We start from the raw sequence: 12502 nt of genomic DNA on the forward strand, positions 1-12502 counted from the left end.
CAAGACAGGGACAGGCTCAACTGAGGAAAGAGTTGAAATGAAGGAGGCCCAGGAGAGGCTTCTTGCAGAAAGGAGCCAAGAGAGAAGTGGTCAGGGGACTACCAGAGATGCCACTCAGAGTTGGGAGATGGGAATAGTGAGGAGGTCAGGGCCACAAGCCTGGCTGTTTGTTCAGTCATTTCAGCTGGTCTGACTCTTTGTGATCCCATCCGGGGTTTTCTTGGCAAAGGTTCTGGAGTGGTTGGCCACTTCCTTCTCCAGCTCATTTTACAGATAAGGAAACGGAGGCACACAGGGTAAAATGATTTATACAGGGTCACAAAGCTAGTGAGTGTGGCCAGGTTTGACAAAGAGAGAAGCATTCCTGTCTGCGGGCCCGGCACTCTCTCCTCTGCATCACCTTGCTGCTGCTACCAGTGTCACTGGATGGAAGAAGATGAAGGAGGGGTGGGTGTAGAGAGGAAGAAGACTGTAAAGGCAGGTGGTACCCCATTATAAAGGGCTTTACAAGTCAAACAGAACATTTTAGCCACTGGAATTTATTAGATAGGAGGGTGTGTGATATAGTCAGACATACTTTTTGAGGATCATCACTTAAAAATCTAAATTAGTTGGTGAGTTCCCTGTTCATCTCTATTAGTCTCTTCAGACAATTCTCTTTTCTTCTTGGGCTAGGACCTCTAGCACTTCTTGCTTGTAGTCTAAACTTTGGGTATGTGAAGAGGAAACTGGTGAGAGAAGGTGGGGGTGGTAAAGCCTTGAAGACTGTGCTGGAGGCTCATATTGAATGAGGAAGCCTCAGAAGCACAGGAGTGATGGCCAGTTGGGCTCATGTCTAGAATGCTGGTCCCACCTTGGTGGGAAGTGGGAAGTAGAAGGGAGATGAGGAGAGCTAGGCAGGAACTAGGGCTACAGTCCAGGCAAAAAGAGAGAGGGGGCCCGGGGGAGGGCATGCAGAAGGGAGGAGACAAGGAGACCCTGCAAACTAAACACTGAGGACTGGACACCTGGGAGATGTGACGTTGTGAAAGAGGAAAGGATCAAGGGAGGCACAAAGGTTTCCAGCCTCATCTCTGGTAGGGGGTGATATTTTATTTTTTTAGTTTTTTTTGCAAGGCAATGGAGTCAAGTGGCTTTCCCAAGGCCACACAACTAGGTAATTATTAAGTGTCTGAGGCCAGATTTGAACTCAGGTACTCCTGACTCCAGGGCCAGTGTTCTATCCACTGCGCCACCTAGCTGCCCCAAGAAATACTCTTAATGAACTCACATCACCTAGTCCAGATGAACCATAGTCCTATGTGACTGGCAAGGTGTCATCGATAATTAAATGATAATGGAAAATGGGGGCAGAATCAGATCCAAGGATGGGCATAATATAATCCCAATTTAAAAAAATGAAGATAATCAAGCCTGCAAATTCTCTATTTGATGCCTTGGAAAATTCTAGAAGGGATCATTAAAAAGATGGTTCATGAAAATCTTAAAAATGATGCTCTTACAAAGAACCAGCATGTCTTCATCAAGGGTAGGCTATGCCAGACAAACTTTATTTCCTTTTTTTTTTGATAGGGTTACTAAACTAGACTATCAGAGGAATCCTGTATATTAGTTTTTCTAGATTTTATCAAGACATTTAAGAAAGTATTTCATACTACTATTATGGAAAAGATGGGAGAGATGTGGCCTAGACAATAGGGCAATCAGATGATTAGAAATGGACGAACTACTAGACTCTGAAAACAGTTATTAATGCTTTAGATGTCTCCCTAGCATCTAGGCCTAGCAGTGTCCTACTCATGGAGAAAGGAAGGGAAACATCACCCTCCTCCACCTGCATAAGTCCTCTCTGATTTCCAGCACACTTTCCCCCCTTGGTTCTTATCCCACACAGCCTAGTATTGTTAACCATGTTCTTTATGTTCCCAGAGTACCTGAGACATGACCCTGCAGGAAGAGAGCCTTGATATAATTTTCTTGACTACTGACTTCCCTGCTGTCTTCCCTTTCCATCTCACAACCACCACCACTACTTCCCTTTCCCCACCCAAAGAAAAGTTGAAATAAGGATAATTCACAGTGACCCAATTCAGAGACATTGTGTTCCCCCCTCACCCCCAAGCACAACCAGACCACAACCACAAGGACCTAGGACAGTGTCCCTTCCTCACATCCCTGGCGCCTCTTCTTGGAGCTCTACTAAACCTGCTTTTGTGCTTTAAGAGAATATTCAGAGCAAAAGGGTCCCGAAGCCCAGGGTAGCCCCTAGGCACATAGAGGGAGGATGGGCCGAGGGACTCACCTGCTGGATGTCCGAGTGCTCTGGGATCTCCAGCAGCTCAATATGTTGCTCCTGGGCCTGGACGATGAAGGTCTCCTTGATGTCATCAGTGGTACAGCAGCTGAGAGGGATGGGAACAACCTGGGTGAGGAGAACAGATGTCACTGGCTCTGGCCCCAGAAAGTAGGTCAGTGACAAACACATCACAGGGGTGAAGGCCCACCCCTCAGGATCGGTTCTCCTCATCCAGAGAGTCCCCTCTCTGTCAAGACTTAAACTCATGAGATAAAGCAATGCATGTGGGAGCCAAAGTCATTTCTGATGCGGAGAAAGGTTCAGATGAGACTTGACCATCCCCGAGACTGCTTGCTCCTGTGTAATCTTTGTGGCAGAGTCAGGCCTATTTGATGCTTAACAAATTGGCCAGAAAGAAAACTGCCACATCACTCAAAATGTCTTCTTGTCCTCGGCAGATTGTCCATGCCTTCCTCTGGCCTGACTAATGGTGTCTTGGTCAGGTCTGCAGCTCATTAACAAGCTGAGCTCTGAGTTTCCATCTGGCCCCTCCTGCCCTTCTCCTTGGCTCCCTCTGGTCCCCACATAATGACTGCTCTGCCTCGACCCAATCTTAACTGTTCTTCTCTAGGCTCAGCTCAGGCTCTACCTTCTTAAAAGTCTCACTGACTAGTCAAATCCATCCTGATACTGCCTTTTTCTGAAGTCTTCTCATACATAATAATTTTTGGCTAAGTAGTCTATATTTAGCACTTAGCACAGACTTTAATGCCTTCTCTCCTGCTATTTCCTAACTGTTGATTTTTTATGTGTGAACCTCATTACTCCCAAAGGAGTATGAGCCAAGGGGGTAGACTATCTTTTTTTCTTTAGATTTTTGCAAGGCAAATGGAGTTAAGTGATTTGCCTGAGGCCACATAGCTAGGCAATTATTAAGTGTCTGAGGTCAAAATTGAACTCAGGTCCTCCTGACTCCAGAGCTGGTGCTCTACCCACTGTGCCACTTAGCTGCCCTTTGTCCCTTTTCTTTCTTCACTAAAGCACCGAGGGATTCTCTGGAACAGAGTAGCACTGGCTCTATCCTCTGGGGTGTCTACCCCAGGTGCTCCATGAATGCACAGAGGAAGCTGGGATTCTCTTTTAAGTTGCTGGGGCATACCTGGAGCTGGAGGTGATGACTCCTGTAATTCCTCTCAAACAGAACACATCGCTTCCCTTTGCTCTTAAAGAGCTGCCTCACAGCGGACTTGTACTTTTCCAGTTCTTCTACCACCTCTCTTGAAAGATCCACCACTGACTGGTAGTGTCCAATAGGCAGGATCAGCACATGGTCATCACATAGTCCACCTTTGGCCAGGGCAAGGTAGCACTAAAAAGAAAGGACAAAGGCAGAAGAGTTAAGATGTCAGTTCTTACCATGAGTCCTTGTTCTCCAGAGGTCATTATGGAGACTCGTGGGAAAGGACAAGCAGGCCAGTCCTAGAGAATCCTCAAGAAGAGCATGTGGGAATTTTAAAATTCTGGCTGAGGGTTATCTGCTTTGGGTCATATATCAGAGCCACTCCTTGGATAAAGGAATTGCTGAAAAAGTGGAAGAGAAGTTTGGCAGAAATTAGGGTTAGACTAAGACCCTGCACAATTTACCTTAATAAGTTCAAGAGGGATGTGGGGCCATGAATGTAATAGTTACAGTAAGCCTTTATTTGCTTGAAGGTTTTGGAATGATCAAAATGACAATAAAAGGGTCACATCAAAGACAATAGACAGAAAGGAGGTCAGACAAGACATCATTCTGGTCATCAAATGAACTAAGGGAGTGGCTAGGTGGCGCAGTGGATAGAGCACTGGCCCTGGAGTCAGGAATACTTGAGTTCAAATCCAGCCTCAGACACTTAATAATTACCTAGCTGTGTGGCCTTGGGCAAGCCACTTAACCCCATTTGCCTTGCAAAAACCTAAAAAAAAAAAATGAACTAGAAGGAAGAGCCCCTTGACATGGGCCTCTAGACAGCCCTAGTGGCCATCATCTGTAGAAGACTGAAGGAGAGAGAACTCACATGTGTGCCAATGCTGACGACCAGATGCTTTTCCACTTCAGGACTAGCGAGACAGAACCAACAGGATCCTAGGGGCTGAGCTTCACGCATTAAAAAACCAAAACATAAATGACTGTTATGGAGTCTTTTTTATCCTGGGGTGGGGGTGGGGGGGAGAAGCCAGTCTGATTTCAGGTACCGCACAGGAGGGGATCGCCTCCAGTTTGCCATAGTACCCAGGCCTTTCTTCTCCAAAGGCTCTGCTGCCAGAGGGTTGGTGTTCAAATGTGAGGGTGAGACTTTCACGTAGTGCCTCAGTTCCCTTCTATCTACATGTCAATGAGAGGTCTGGGTCAGAAGAACCTGAAGTCGTCCGTCCCCCCCCATAACACCCTTCCTTGTGTATCACAGCTGGGGGCTGCCTTACTGCCCCTAGTACTTACGAGGTTTCCGCTGCTTGGGGGAGGCACCCTTGTTATAACTCCCAGTGGATTGACGTTTCCTTCCCTGGTTTTTGCTTAAATCAAAGAAAAACTGACAGGCTGGTTCATCCTGAAAAGGACAAAAAACATGCAAAGATGACTCAGGAGAAATCAAGTTGGCTTTGATGTATATAAAGATGATGCTGCCTTCCTTCTCTTTTCTCCTGCCCCTCTGCTATTCTGCAAACACCTTTCCAGATGTCCTCCAACCTTAGCCCTCTGGCCACAACCAGCTACCAACCCCACCCTTCTCTCCCACTTCGGTGACTCTGACACATGCTGCAAACCCCTCTTTACCACTTCCCTCCCTAAATCTCTATGTATTGAACTCCCACCTGAAATCTGGCACTATCTCTTCTTTCAGCCCAGTCTCAAATAGAGAGGCAACCCATCTTCTTGCCACATGAAGGCAAGGCCTATCTAACTGCAAAGGTGATAGTATTCTACTATTATCCAACGCCATCTCTTATCTTCATTCTCTCTTGGATGCTTCTCTACTGCCCACAAATATTTTCATATCTCCACCTTCAAAAATCCTTCACTTGATCCCCACTAGAGCTTTTGTCCTATTATTTCTCCTTCCTTCTGTGGCTCCTTGGGAAGACCATCTGTAAACAATGCATCTAATTCCTTCCCTTCCCCTTTCTTTTTAATTCTTTACACTTTACAGTCTGACTTTTAGCCTTAAAATTAATATAAAAAGTTCCTGTCTCCAAAGTTATTAATAATTTCTTATCTGTCAAATCTAATGGTCCTTTTCCAATCCTCATCTTTCTAGACATCTCTGCAGCCCAGTCATTCGTCTATTGAATAACCTCCTTTTGTTCACTACTACCTCTAGGATCAAATAAAAATTTCTGTTTGGCATACAAAGTGCTTCAAAATCTGGTTCTCTCCTCCATCTCTAGTTTTTTGTTTTTAGGTTTTTGCAAGGCAAACGGGGTTAAGTGGCTTAACCAAGGCCACACAGCTAGGTAATTATTAAGTGTCTGAGACTGGATTTGAACCCAGGTAGTCCTGACTCCAGGGCTGGTGCTTTATCCACTACGCCACCTAGCCCCCCATCTCTAGTTTTCTTACAACTTACTCTCTCCAGGTTACACTACTCTGCTGTGCCACAACTTCTCGATCCAGTGACTCTAATTTTCCATTTTCCCTGGTTGTCCCATGTCTGGAGGATCCTTGCACTAAGGAGCTGAAGAGAAGCTGTGAAACATTCCCTGATCTTGCTCTCCAGTCCCAGATGGAACTGAAAGTACCATCTCCCTCCTCTGAAATCTCCTATCGTGCGTTCAAACACCTTTATGCAGCTATTATATTCTACTCTGTATTATTATGGTTATGTGTATTTTTCCCTTCTACATTCTAAGTTCCCAAAAGCAAGGACACATCTTATTCATGTTCCTATTTCTTTCATAGCCAAAAAGGTGAATGTCTCCTTTAACAGGATTTGGCTCAGGGAAAGTTAGAGATATTCAGTATCGGCCCGATAATTCAGACATCCCAGCACCAAATCACAATTAAACTGAATATTAACTTAGTTTGAATTATCCAAAACAATTAGGACTTACTGAGGAACAAAAATGTTCCTGGAAAGGAAGATCTGGATTACCCAGATTTTGTAAGCTTCTGGCCTTGCCAGAAAGACAGTCCCCAGGGGAGCCATCCCTGCCCATTCTCCCCTCCTGAGAGTGTTACCAAAAGGAGAATACCTGTAGAGCTAGGCCCTGTTTTCCTGATAATGCTTCTTTCCCAGATTTTCTGTATGGGTTTTCAGTGACATCTGGTGGTTGCTTCACTAGCTCTGCCACATCCATCAGATTAAGAGGGAGGATACTGAATGCATAGAGGTACTTTGGAAAAAATAAGAAAAAAATAGTTTTAAAGAACTTAATACTAACACATGGTATAATTTCTTTATGAAGACTAACATTTATGGAAGGAGGGGGAAAAAAGGGTAAATAAGAAATGTGGAAAATACCCTGCTCAGAAAGTCAACTCTGGAAGGCTAATTTTTACATTTTACACTGTTTTTGTTTCCTTTTTCTTTTTTTCTAAAATGCGAAACTTCCAAGATATGAGGATAGTTGCTCTTTAAGATTTGCAAAGTGCTTCACATAGATTAACTTGCTCAATCATGTGGAAGGAGTTTGATGGAAGCTGGGTGACATTTCAGTAAAATGAGATTGTTTCTACTAATTTATCTATAGAACTTTCAGTCACTATTCCAAATATTAAAAACAACAAAACCCTGCACACAGTCTACAGGGATTCTGAATATTAATTTTAGTAGAAAAGCAAGTTTAAGTATATGATTTTTAGAATATTTTGATGTATGGTATTACTATTTCAAGAAATCTGTCATTTAGCCCTCCCATGATATGCATTATAACCTCTTCATATCTCTAGTGTCTAGATGCTGTGGTTAGAAATTCAACATCTGGTGGTCAATCGCTGGTGGTGAACCTACTATTATTAAGGGCCACAGCTCCCTATATTCCTTTAGGGCAAAGTTCCAGCACCACCTCCTATCTGAGGATCTTCTGGATCTCCCTCTCTGCTGGGGTTCCCCCAACCCTTAAAACTCATCTACTTGCTATATCTCGTTATTTACTTATTTTGTTTTACCCAGGAGAATGGGAGAATGTTCCTTGGGGGCAGGCACTGTTTCATTTTGCTTTCTATATCTCCAGTGTCTGGTACCTAATAGGTACCTAATAAATAGGTGCTTGTCAATTAATTGACTTTCCAGTGTGAAAAACAGATGCCGACTAACAAAGGAAACACAAAATGAAGAACACATCCTGCTCAGATGAAGACATGCAGTTGGAAGGGGCCAATCTGGTGTTGTTAGTTTGTCCCCACACACATCTTGGATAGGCACTGAAGAACAATGAACTGGGTCCAGAACTAAAGGGGAGAGATTAGAGCAGACTCCAGTAAAGAATATGCAGGGTCTTTAATGATCTCAAGTAGTTCCCCAAAATGATTCCAAATGACCACAAAAGCCCACCTTTTTAACACCAGCAAGGTTGCAAACCACGAAAACATCATTTTTTCAAAAGAATCAAAATCATGGATGATTCAAAGAACAAGAAAAAGACACGAGTATGAAAAGTTGGCTACCCAGAATCAGGAAAACACTATACATAGCAATATCAACATTATGTAATGACCAACTAATAGACTTGGCTCTTCTCAGCAATACAATCATCCAAGATAATTCCAAAAGACTTGTGATGGAAAATGCTAGCTGCATTCAGAGAAACAACTATGGAGTCTGAGATCAAAACATATTATTTTAATTTAAAAAATTTTTCCCTTCTGTTCTGCTTCTTTCACAACATGAATAATGTGAAAATATGTTTAATATGACTACATATGTATAACCTGTATCAGATTGCTTGCTGTCTTGAGAAGGGGAGAGAGAGAGAAGGAAGGCAGAAAAATCTGGAACTTAAAATCTTACAAAAATGAACGATGGAAATTGGAATGGCTAGGTGGCACAGTGGATAGAGCACCGGCCCTGGAGTCAGGAGTCCCTGAGATTAAATTTGGCCTCAGACACTTAATAATTATCTAGCTGTGTGGCCTTGGGCAAGCCACTTTAACCCCATTTGCCTTGCAAAAAAAAAAAACCCTAGGAAAAAATGAATGATGAAAATTATCTTTACATATAATTGGAAAAAAAATACTATTTACCAAAAAAAGCTGGCTACAAATTATTAGTAATGATGTTATTCTACATGAGACGTGGTCTCAAAATGCAAAAATATGTAGAAAAGGGCAAGGTCAAATCATAGAGATCTAAAAAGGGTGAGCAGCTAGGTAATGTCGAGGGCAGAACACTGGCCTGAGTCAGGACCACCTGATTTCAAATTTGGACTGAGACCCCTCTAGCTGTGTGACTATAGGCAAGTCATTTAACTTCAAATGCCTTCTAAATTTTTTAAAAATTAAATTAAATTTTAAAAAAGGAGCAGTAGAAGTTATCCTAAAATGCTATAGAGTATCGGTGAAATAATTAAAAACATCAAAGAACAGTTCTAGGACAATAAGCTGGTCCTCTCTGAAAGATTTATCAAAAGATATGGACAAGAACCACACAGGATAAGAAGGTATGGGTTGTAATTTGTATTTGGAAGGAGTGCACCATACCAGAAAGACCATGGTTTCTTTGAAGATAGAGGTATCAATGTTTCATAACCAAAAATTGTTGAAACTCAAGGTCTCAGAGAACTCAGCATCAACTCACAATTATAAAGTGAATTATTAAGCACTTTCCTCATCACCATTCTATGTAATGGAAAGTGTAAATGTCTTCATTTTACAGATGAGACATCTGAGGTTCAGACAAGGTGGAGAACTTGTTTATGCATCACAGCTAAACACCAGGAATTGGACTCTGCCTCTAGGCCAGGGTTCTTTCCCCTCACACCTTAAAATACCTCAAAAAATCAACAAGTTCCCTTCCAGCTGAGTCTTCTGATTCAGGCCCTGAAGACAGGACTCAGAGGATTAAGGCACACTACTCCACCTAAATTCCAATAAGACATCACAGAGCCTGTCATAATCCTTATTTCATTTCCATCCCAGAGAATAAAAAATGCTGCTCAGGTCAGGGTTCTAGCTATCACCCTAGCCTTTGTTTATTATTATCTTTTTGTTTTAACAAGAACTTAAAATCTTTATTGTTTTGTCATCAAAAATTTTCCTCTCTTGGACAGCAATGCTCTATCAATGCATATTCTATGGAAGAGCCACGTTAAGTATCTTAGCCTAGAAACCAGAGGTGGCAGCAGCAGCATTATGTCAAGCCTAGTGGACAAGCTCTGAGGCACAATGCTGCCACCACAACCGCAATTAGTATATGATAAATGTGTGTAGCAGGTAGAAAAAAGACTGTATGACCAAGGAAATAAACAGGAGGGAGCAATGAGCTGCCCTGATATCACCTAAGAGGAAGAACAGAAAATGGGGAAGGGCCAGGATCTAGAAGTCTCCATCACAACCACAGTAGTCTAATGCATATTTACTTAGCATAATCAGACTTGATTGAGTCAGAGACAGTTTAGCATTGCTTTCATCCCCAAGAAAGGGGGAAGGGGGCAGGGAACATATGAAAACTTGTGAGATACCCAGTCTACCTTCTGTCAGCTGTCTCTTTGATCTTGGCACTCATTTCCTAGCCAGACAAACAATGCACACCCTAGCCTTTAAAAGGGGGGTTTCCAAATCCCAGCCTGAGGATCAAATCTCCACCAGCCTTGTATTTTTCTACAGAACAAGAGTTATGAATTCTATTTTAAAATATACCAAAAGTTCATTTAAAAATGGACATACTATCTTTAGTGTTATAAAAAGAAGTATGACTAGATCAAATTGCAGCCCCTGCTCTAGCTGATTCAAATATAGAACCTGATAGTTGCCAAGAATATGTAAGACAAACTCTTCCATGATACACTCTATGCTACCCACTTCACGGGGTGCCTTTCCTCCCTTTGGCCACTATTTCCCATATCCTCCCTACCCTTTTTTTCTTTATGTGGGTGGGTATGTATTAGCCACAGAAATCAGATCAAGGATGCTATGTCTAATGTATAGGAAAGATGGCACCAGCACAGGAAAACAGGCAGACAAATGAATATGAAATCCAGAGATTGACGGGCAGGGACTTTTAGCTTTTTCATTGACATTTTTCCCTCCAGGAAGTTGGTCAGGATTCCCTGAGGCTGTCAGGAACCCACTCAACTGACAAAGATGGTGCTACTGCTAGGAAGAGATGGTAAGCTCCTAGCACTTCTCCAAGGAGGACAATCTAGCAGGCACAAGACTGGAGAGTAAATATTTACCTTTCTCTTTTCTGGGTTTCCCACATTTGCCAGAGCTATGAATCGGGTAACATGCTGAGCAGTTTCCTGGAGGACAGTGTGGTTGCTAGAATAGATTTGAAAGAAAAGATGATATAAATAACCTTTATGTTCAACCTCTCAGTATTCTGTAAAAGGTTTAGAACAGTGAGAGTTCTTTTCTTTGATGGCCAAGGGACCTTCGAACTGCCTTCTTTGAAGGGGCATCAGCCGATGCCTTTATAAAGGTTTCAAGGCCTACAAAGTCCTCAGTGAGCATTAACAATTCTGTGAGACAGGTGCTCTTATTATCCGTTTGACAGGTGAGAGGAAGTGAACAACCCAGGGTCACACAACTACTCAGGGTCAGGATGGGAAACTGGATGTACTGACACCAAGTCCAGGCCTCTATTTTTGAGGGGAGGGCACCTTGCTGCTATTCTCAGTACCTCTGTTGTTAAAACTGAAATGTTTTCAGGACATGAAAGAAGGGCCTCCTTCTAAAGACACGTGAAATCCTTCTAGTGTGCGGGCAGTCCCTGCCACCACACACAACCAATCTCTGGACACCATCTGTCCTGACAATAACCTCCCCCCCCTCCCCAAAGTACATTCTATGGATGCCTTTGATGATGTCCTGGTTGGGAATTGATATTTAAGATCAGTTTGGAACAACTGCCACTCTCCCAGTAAACCCGTTTTTTCCCAAATCCTTCCCTAAAAATCTTCTCTGGGTTTCAGATCTTCCAGATCTTTTCCACAGTCTCTTTCTAAATAAGGAGTTGGCTAATTCTGGCCCTTTACCTGTTTGTGCAACTGAAAGCTAAGAATGTTTTCCACATTTCAAAACACAATAAAATCTTATTTTATAATGTAAAGTTATTCTTAGCTACTGGGCTTTACAAAAACTGGTAGAGATTTTCCCCTATTTCTAGGCAAGTTAGGAGACCCAGAGGCACTGGTGAATGTGAGTCAGGAGGCTAAACTGTTAGCAGAAGAACTGGAAACTCCTATCTCAATTCATTGCCTGTTTCAAATCTTACTTTCTGTCATAAGCTTTTTCTCCCCATATTTAATGCCTTTATCTGGATAAAGGCCAAAAAGTAGTTCTCTTGAAAGGAGAAAGATCTGAAAAAGCGATTTTTAGAGTGAGACAAAGGACAGCTGGAACTAATGCAATCAATTCTCACTTCTCTGCTAATGGATCAAAGCTAGAACAAATCTTACCTAGAAATAAAACATATTATATTCATTGTATATGGAAGAAGAAAGCAGAGAAGAGATTGTCCAACTAGGCAACTCTCCTAAAAACCTGTGTGTACACACACACACACACAAACACACACACACGTACATATATGTGTGAACAAAACCCAAAGTCAAGCAAAATGTAGTTTACTTCAGCCTTTTCATTAGTGACATAAAACTACAGTTAACTGAATAATTCATATAGAAGGTATTGGTACTGTCCCTGTTGTTTTCCATACTGATATCCTCAGATATGCTTCTGAAGCAACAACTAATGATGTAAGTTCTCAAGTCTATATAAAAGGGTCACATATGACCTGGAAAAGTAAAGTCTTATGAGTAAGGCTTTGCTCCAAACTCTAGAGCAGCAGTTTTTAACTAGAGTCCACAAATTACCAAGGGCTCTTGGGATAAATTCCAAAAGGTCCATGAACTTGGATAGGAAATAAATTACATCTTTATTTTCACTCAGTTCTTGAGGAAATTTCGCTTTTGTTTCAATTTAGGGAGGAAACATCAAAGAAAGGTCTACAGGTTTTACCTGTCTGTTAAAGGGGCCTCTGACAAACAAAAAATCAGAAATCTGTTTCT

General features: G+C 42.3%; 1 protein-coding gene and 1 non-coding gene across 5 annotated transcripts in view; both read right to left on the minus strand.

The window, feature by feature from the left end:
• CWF19L1 (CWF19 like cell cycle control factor 1) overlaps positions 1-12502 on the minus strand; it is a 34327-nt gene that overhangs the window by 11851 nt on the left and 9974 nt on the right. For all 4 annotated transcript variants that reach the window (XM_074232615.1, XM_074232616.1, XM_074232614.1 and 1 more), the window contains 6 exons: positions 10667-10751; positions 6527-6667; positions 4776-4884; positions 4354-4433; positions 3456-3665; positions 2303-2422 (listed from right to left, as the gene is read on the minus strand). In XM_074232615.1, coding sequence (XP_074088716.1) covers positions 2303-2422; positions 3456-3665; positions 4354-4433; positions 4776-4884; positions 6527-6667; positions 10667-10751 — 745 coding nt within the window. The remainder of the gene's footprint in view (positions 1-2302; positions 2423-3455; positions 3666-4353; positions 4434-4775; positions 4885-6526; positions 6668-10666; positions 10752-12502) is intronic.
• LOC141523201 (small nucleolar RNA SNORA12) lies at positions 2577-2727 on the minus strand. Its single transcript, XR_012478392.1, has one exon. It is a non-coding gene; the product is annotated as a small nucleolar RNA SNORA12 (small nucleolar RNA).

Source organism: Macrotis lagotis, chromosome 4, assembly GCF_037893015.1.
Source record: "Macrotis lagotis isolate mMagLag1 chromosome 4, bilby.v1.9.chrom.fasta, whole genome shotgun sequence".
In the NCBI taxonomy this organism is placed as follows: Eukaryota; Metazoa; Chordata; class Mammalia; order Peramelemorphia; family Peramelidae; genus Macrotis; species Macrotis lagotis.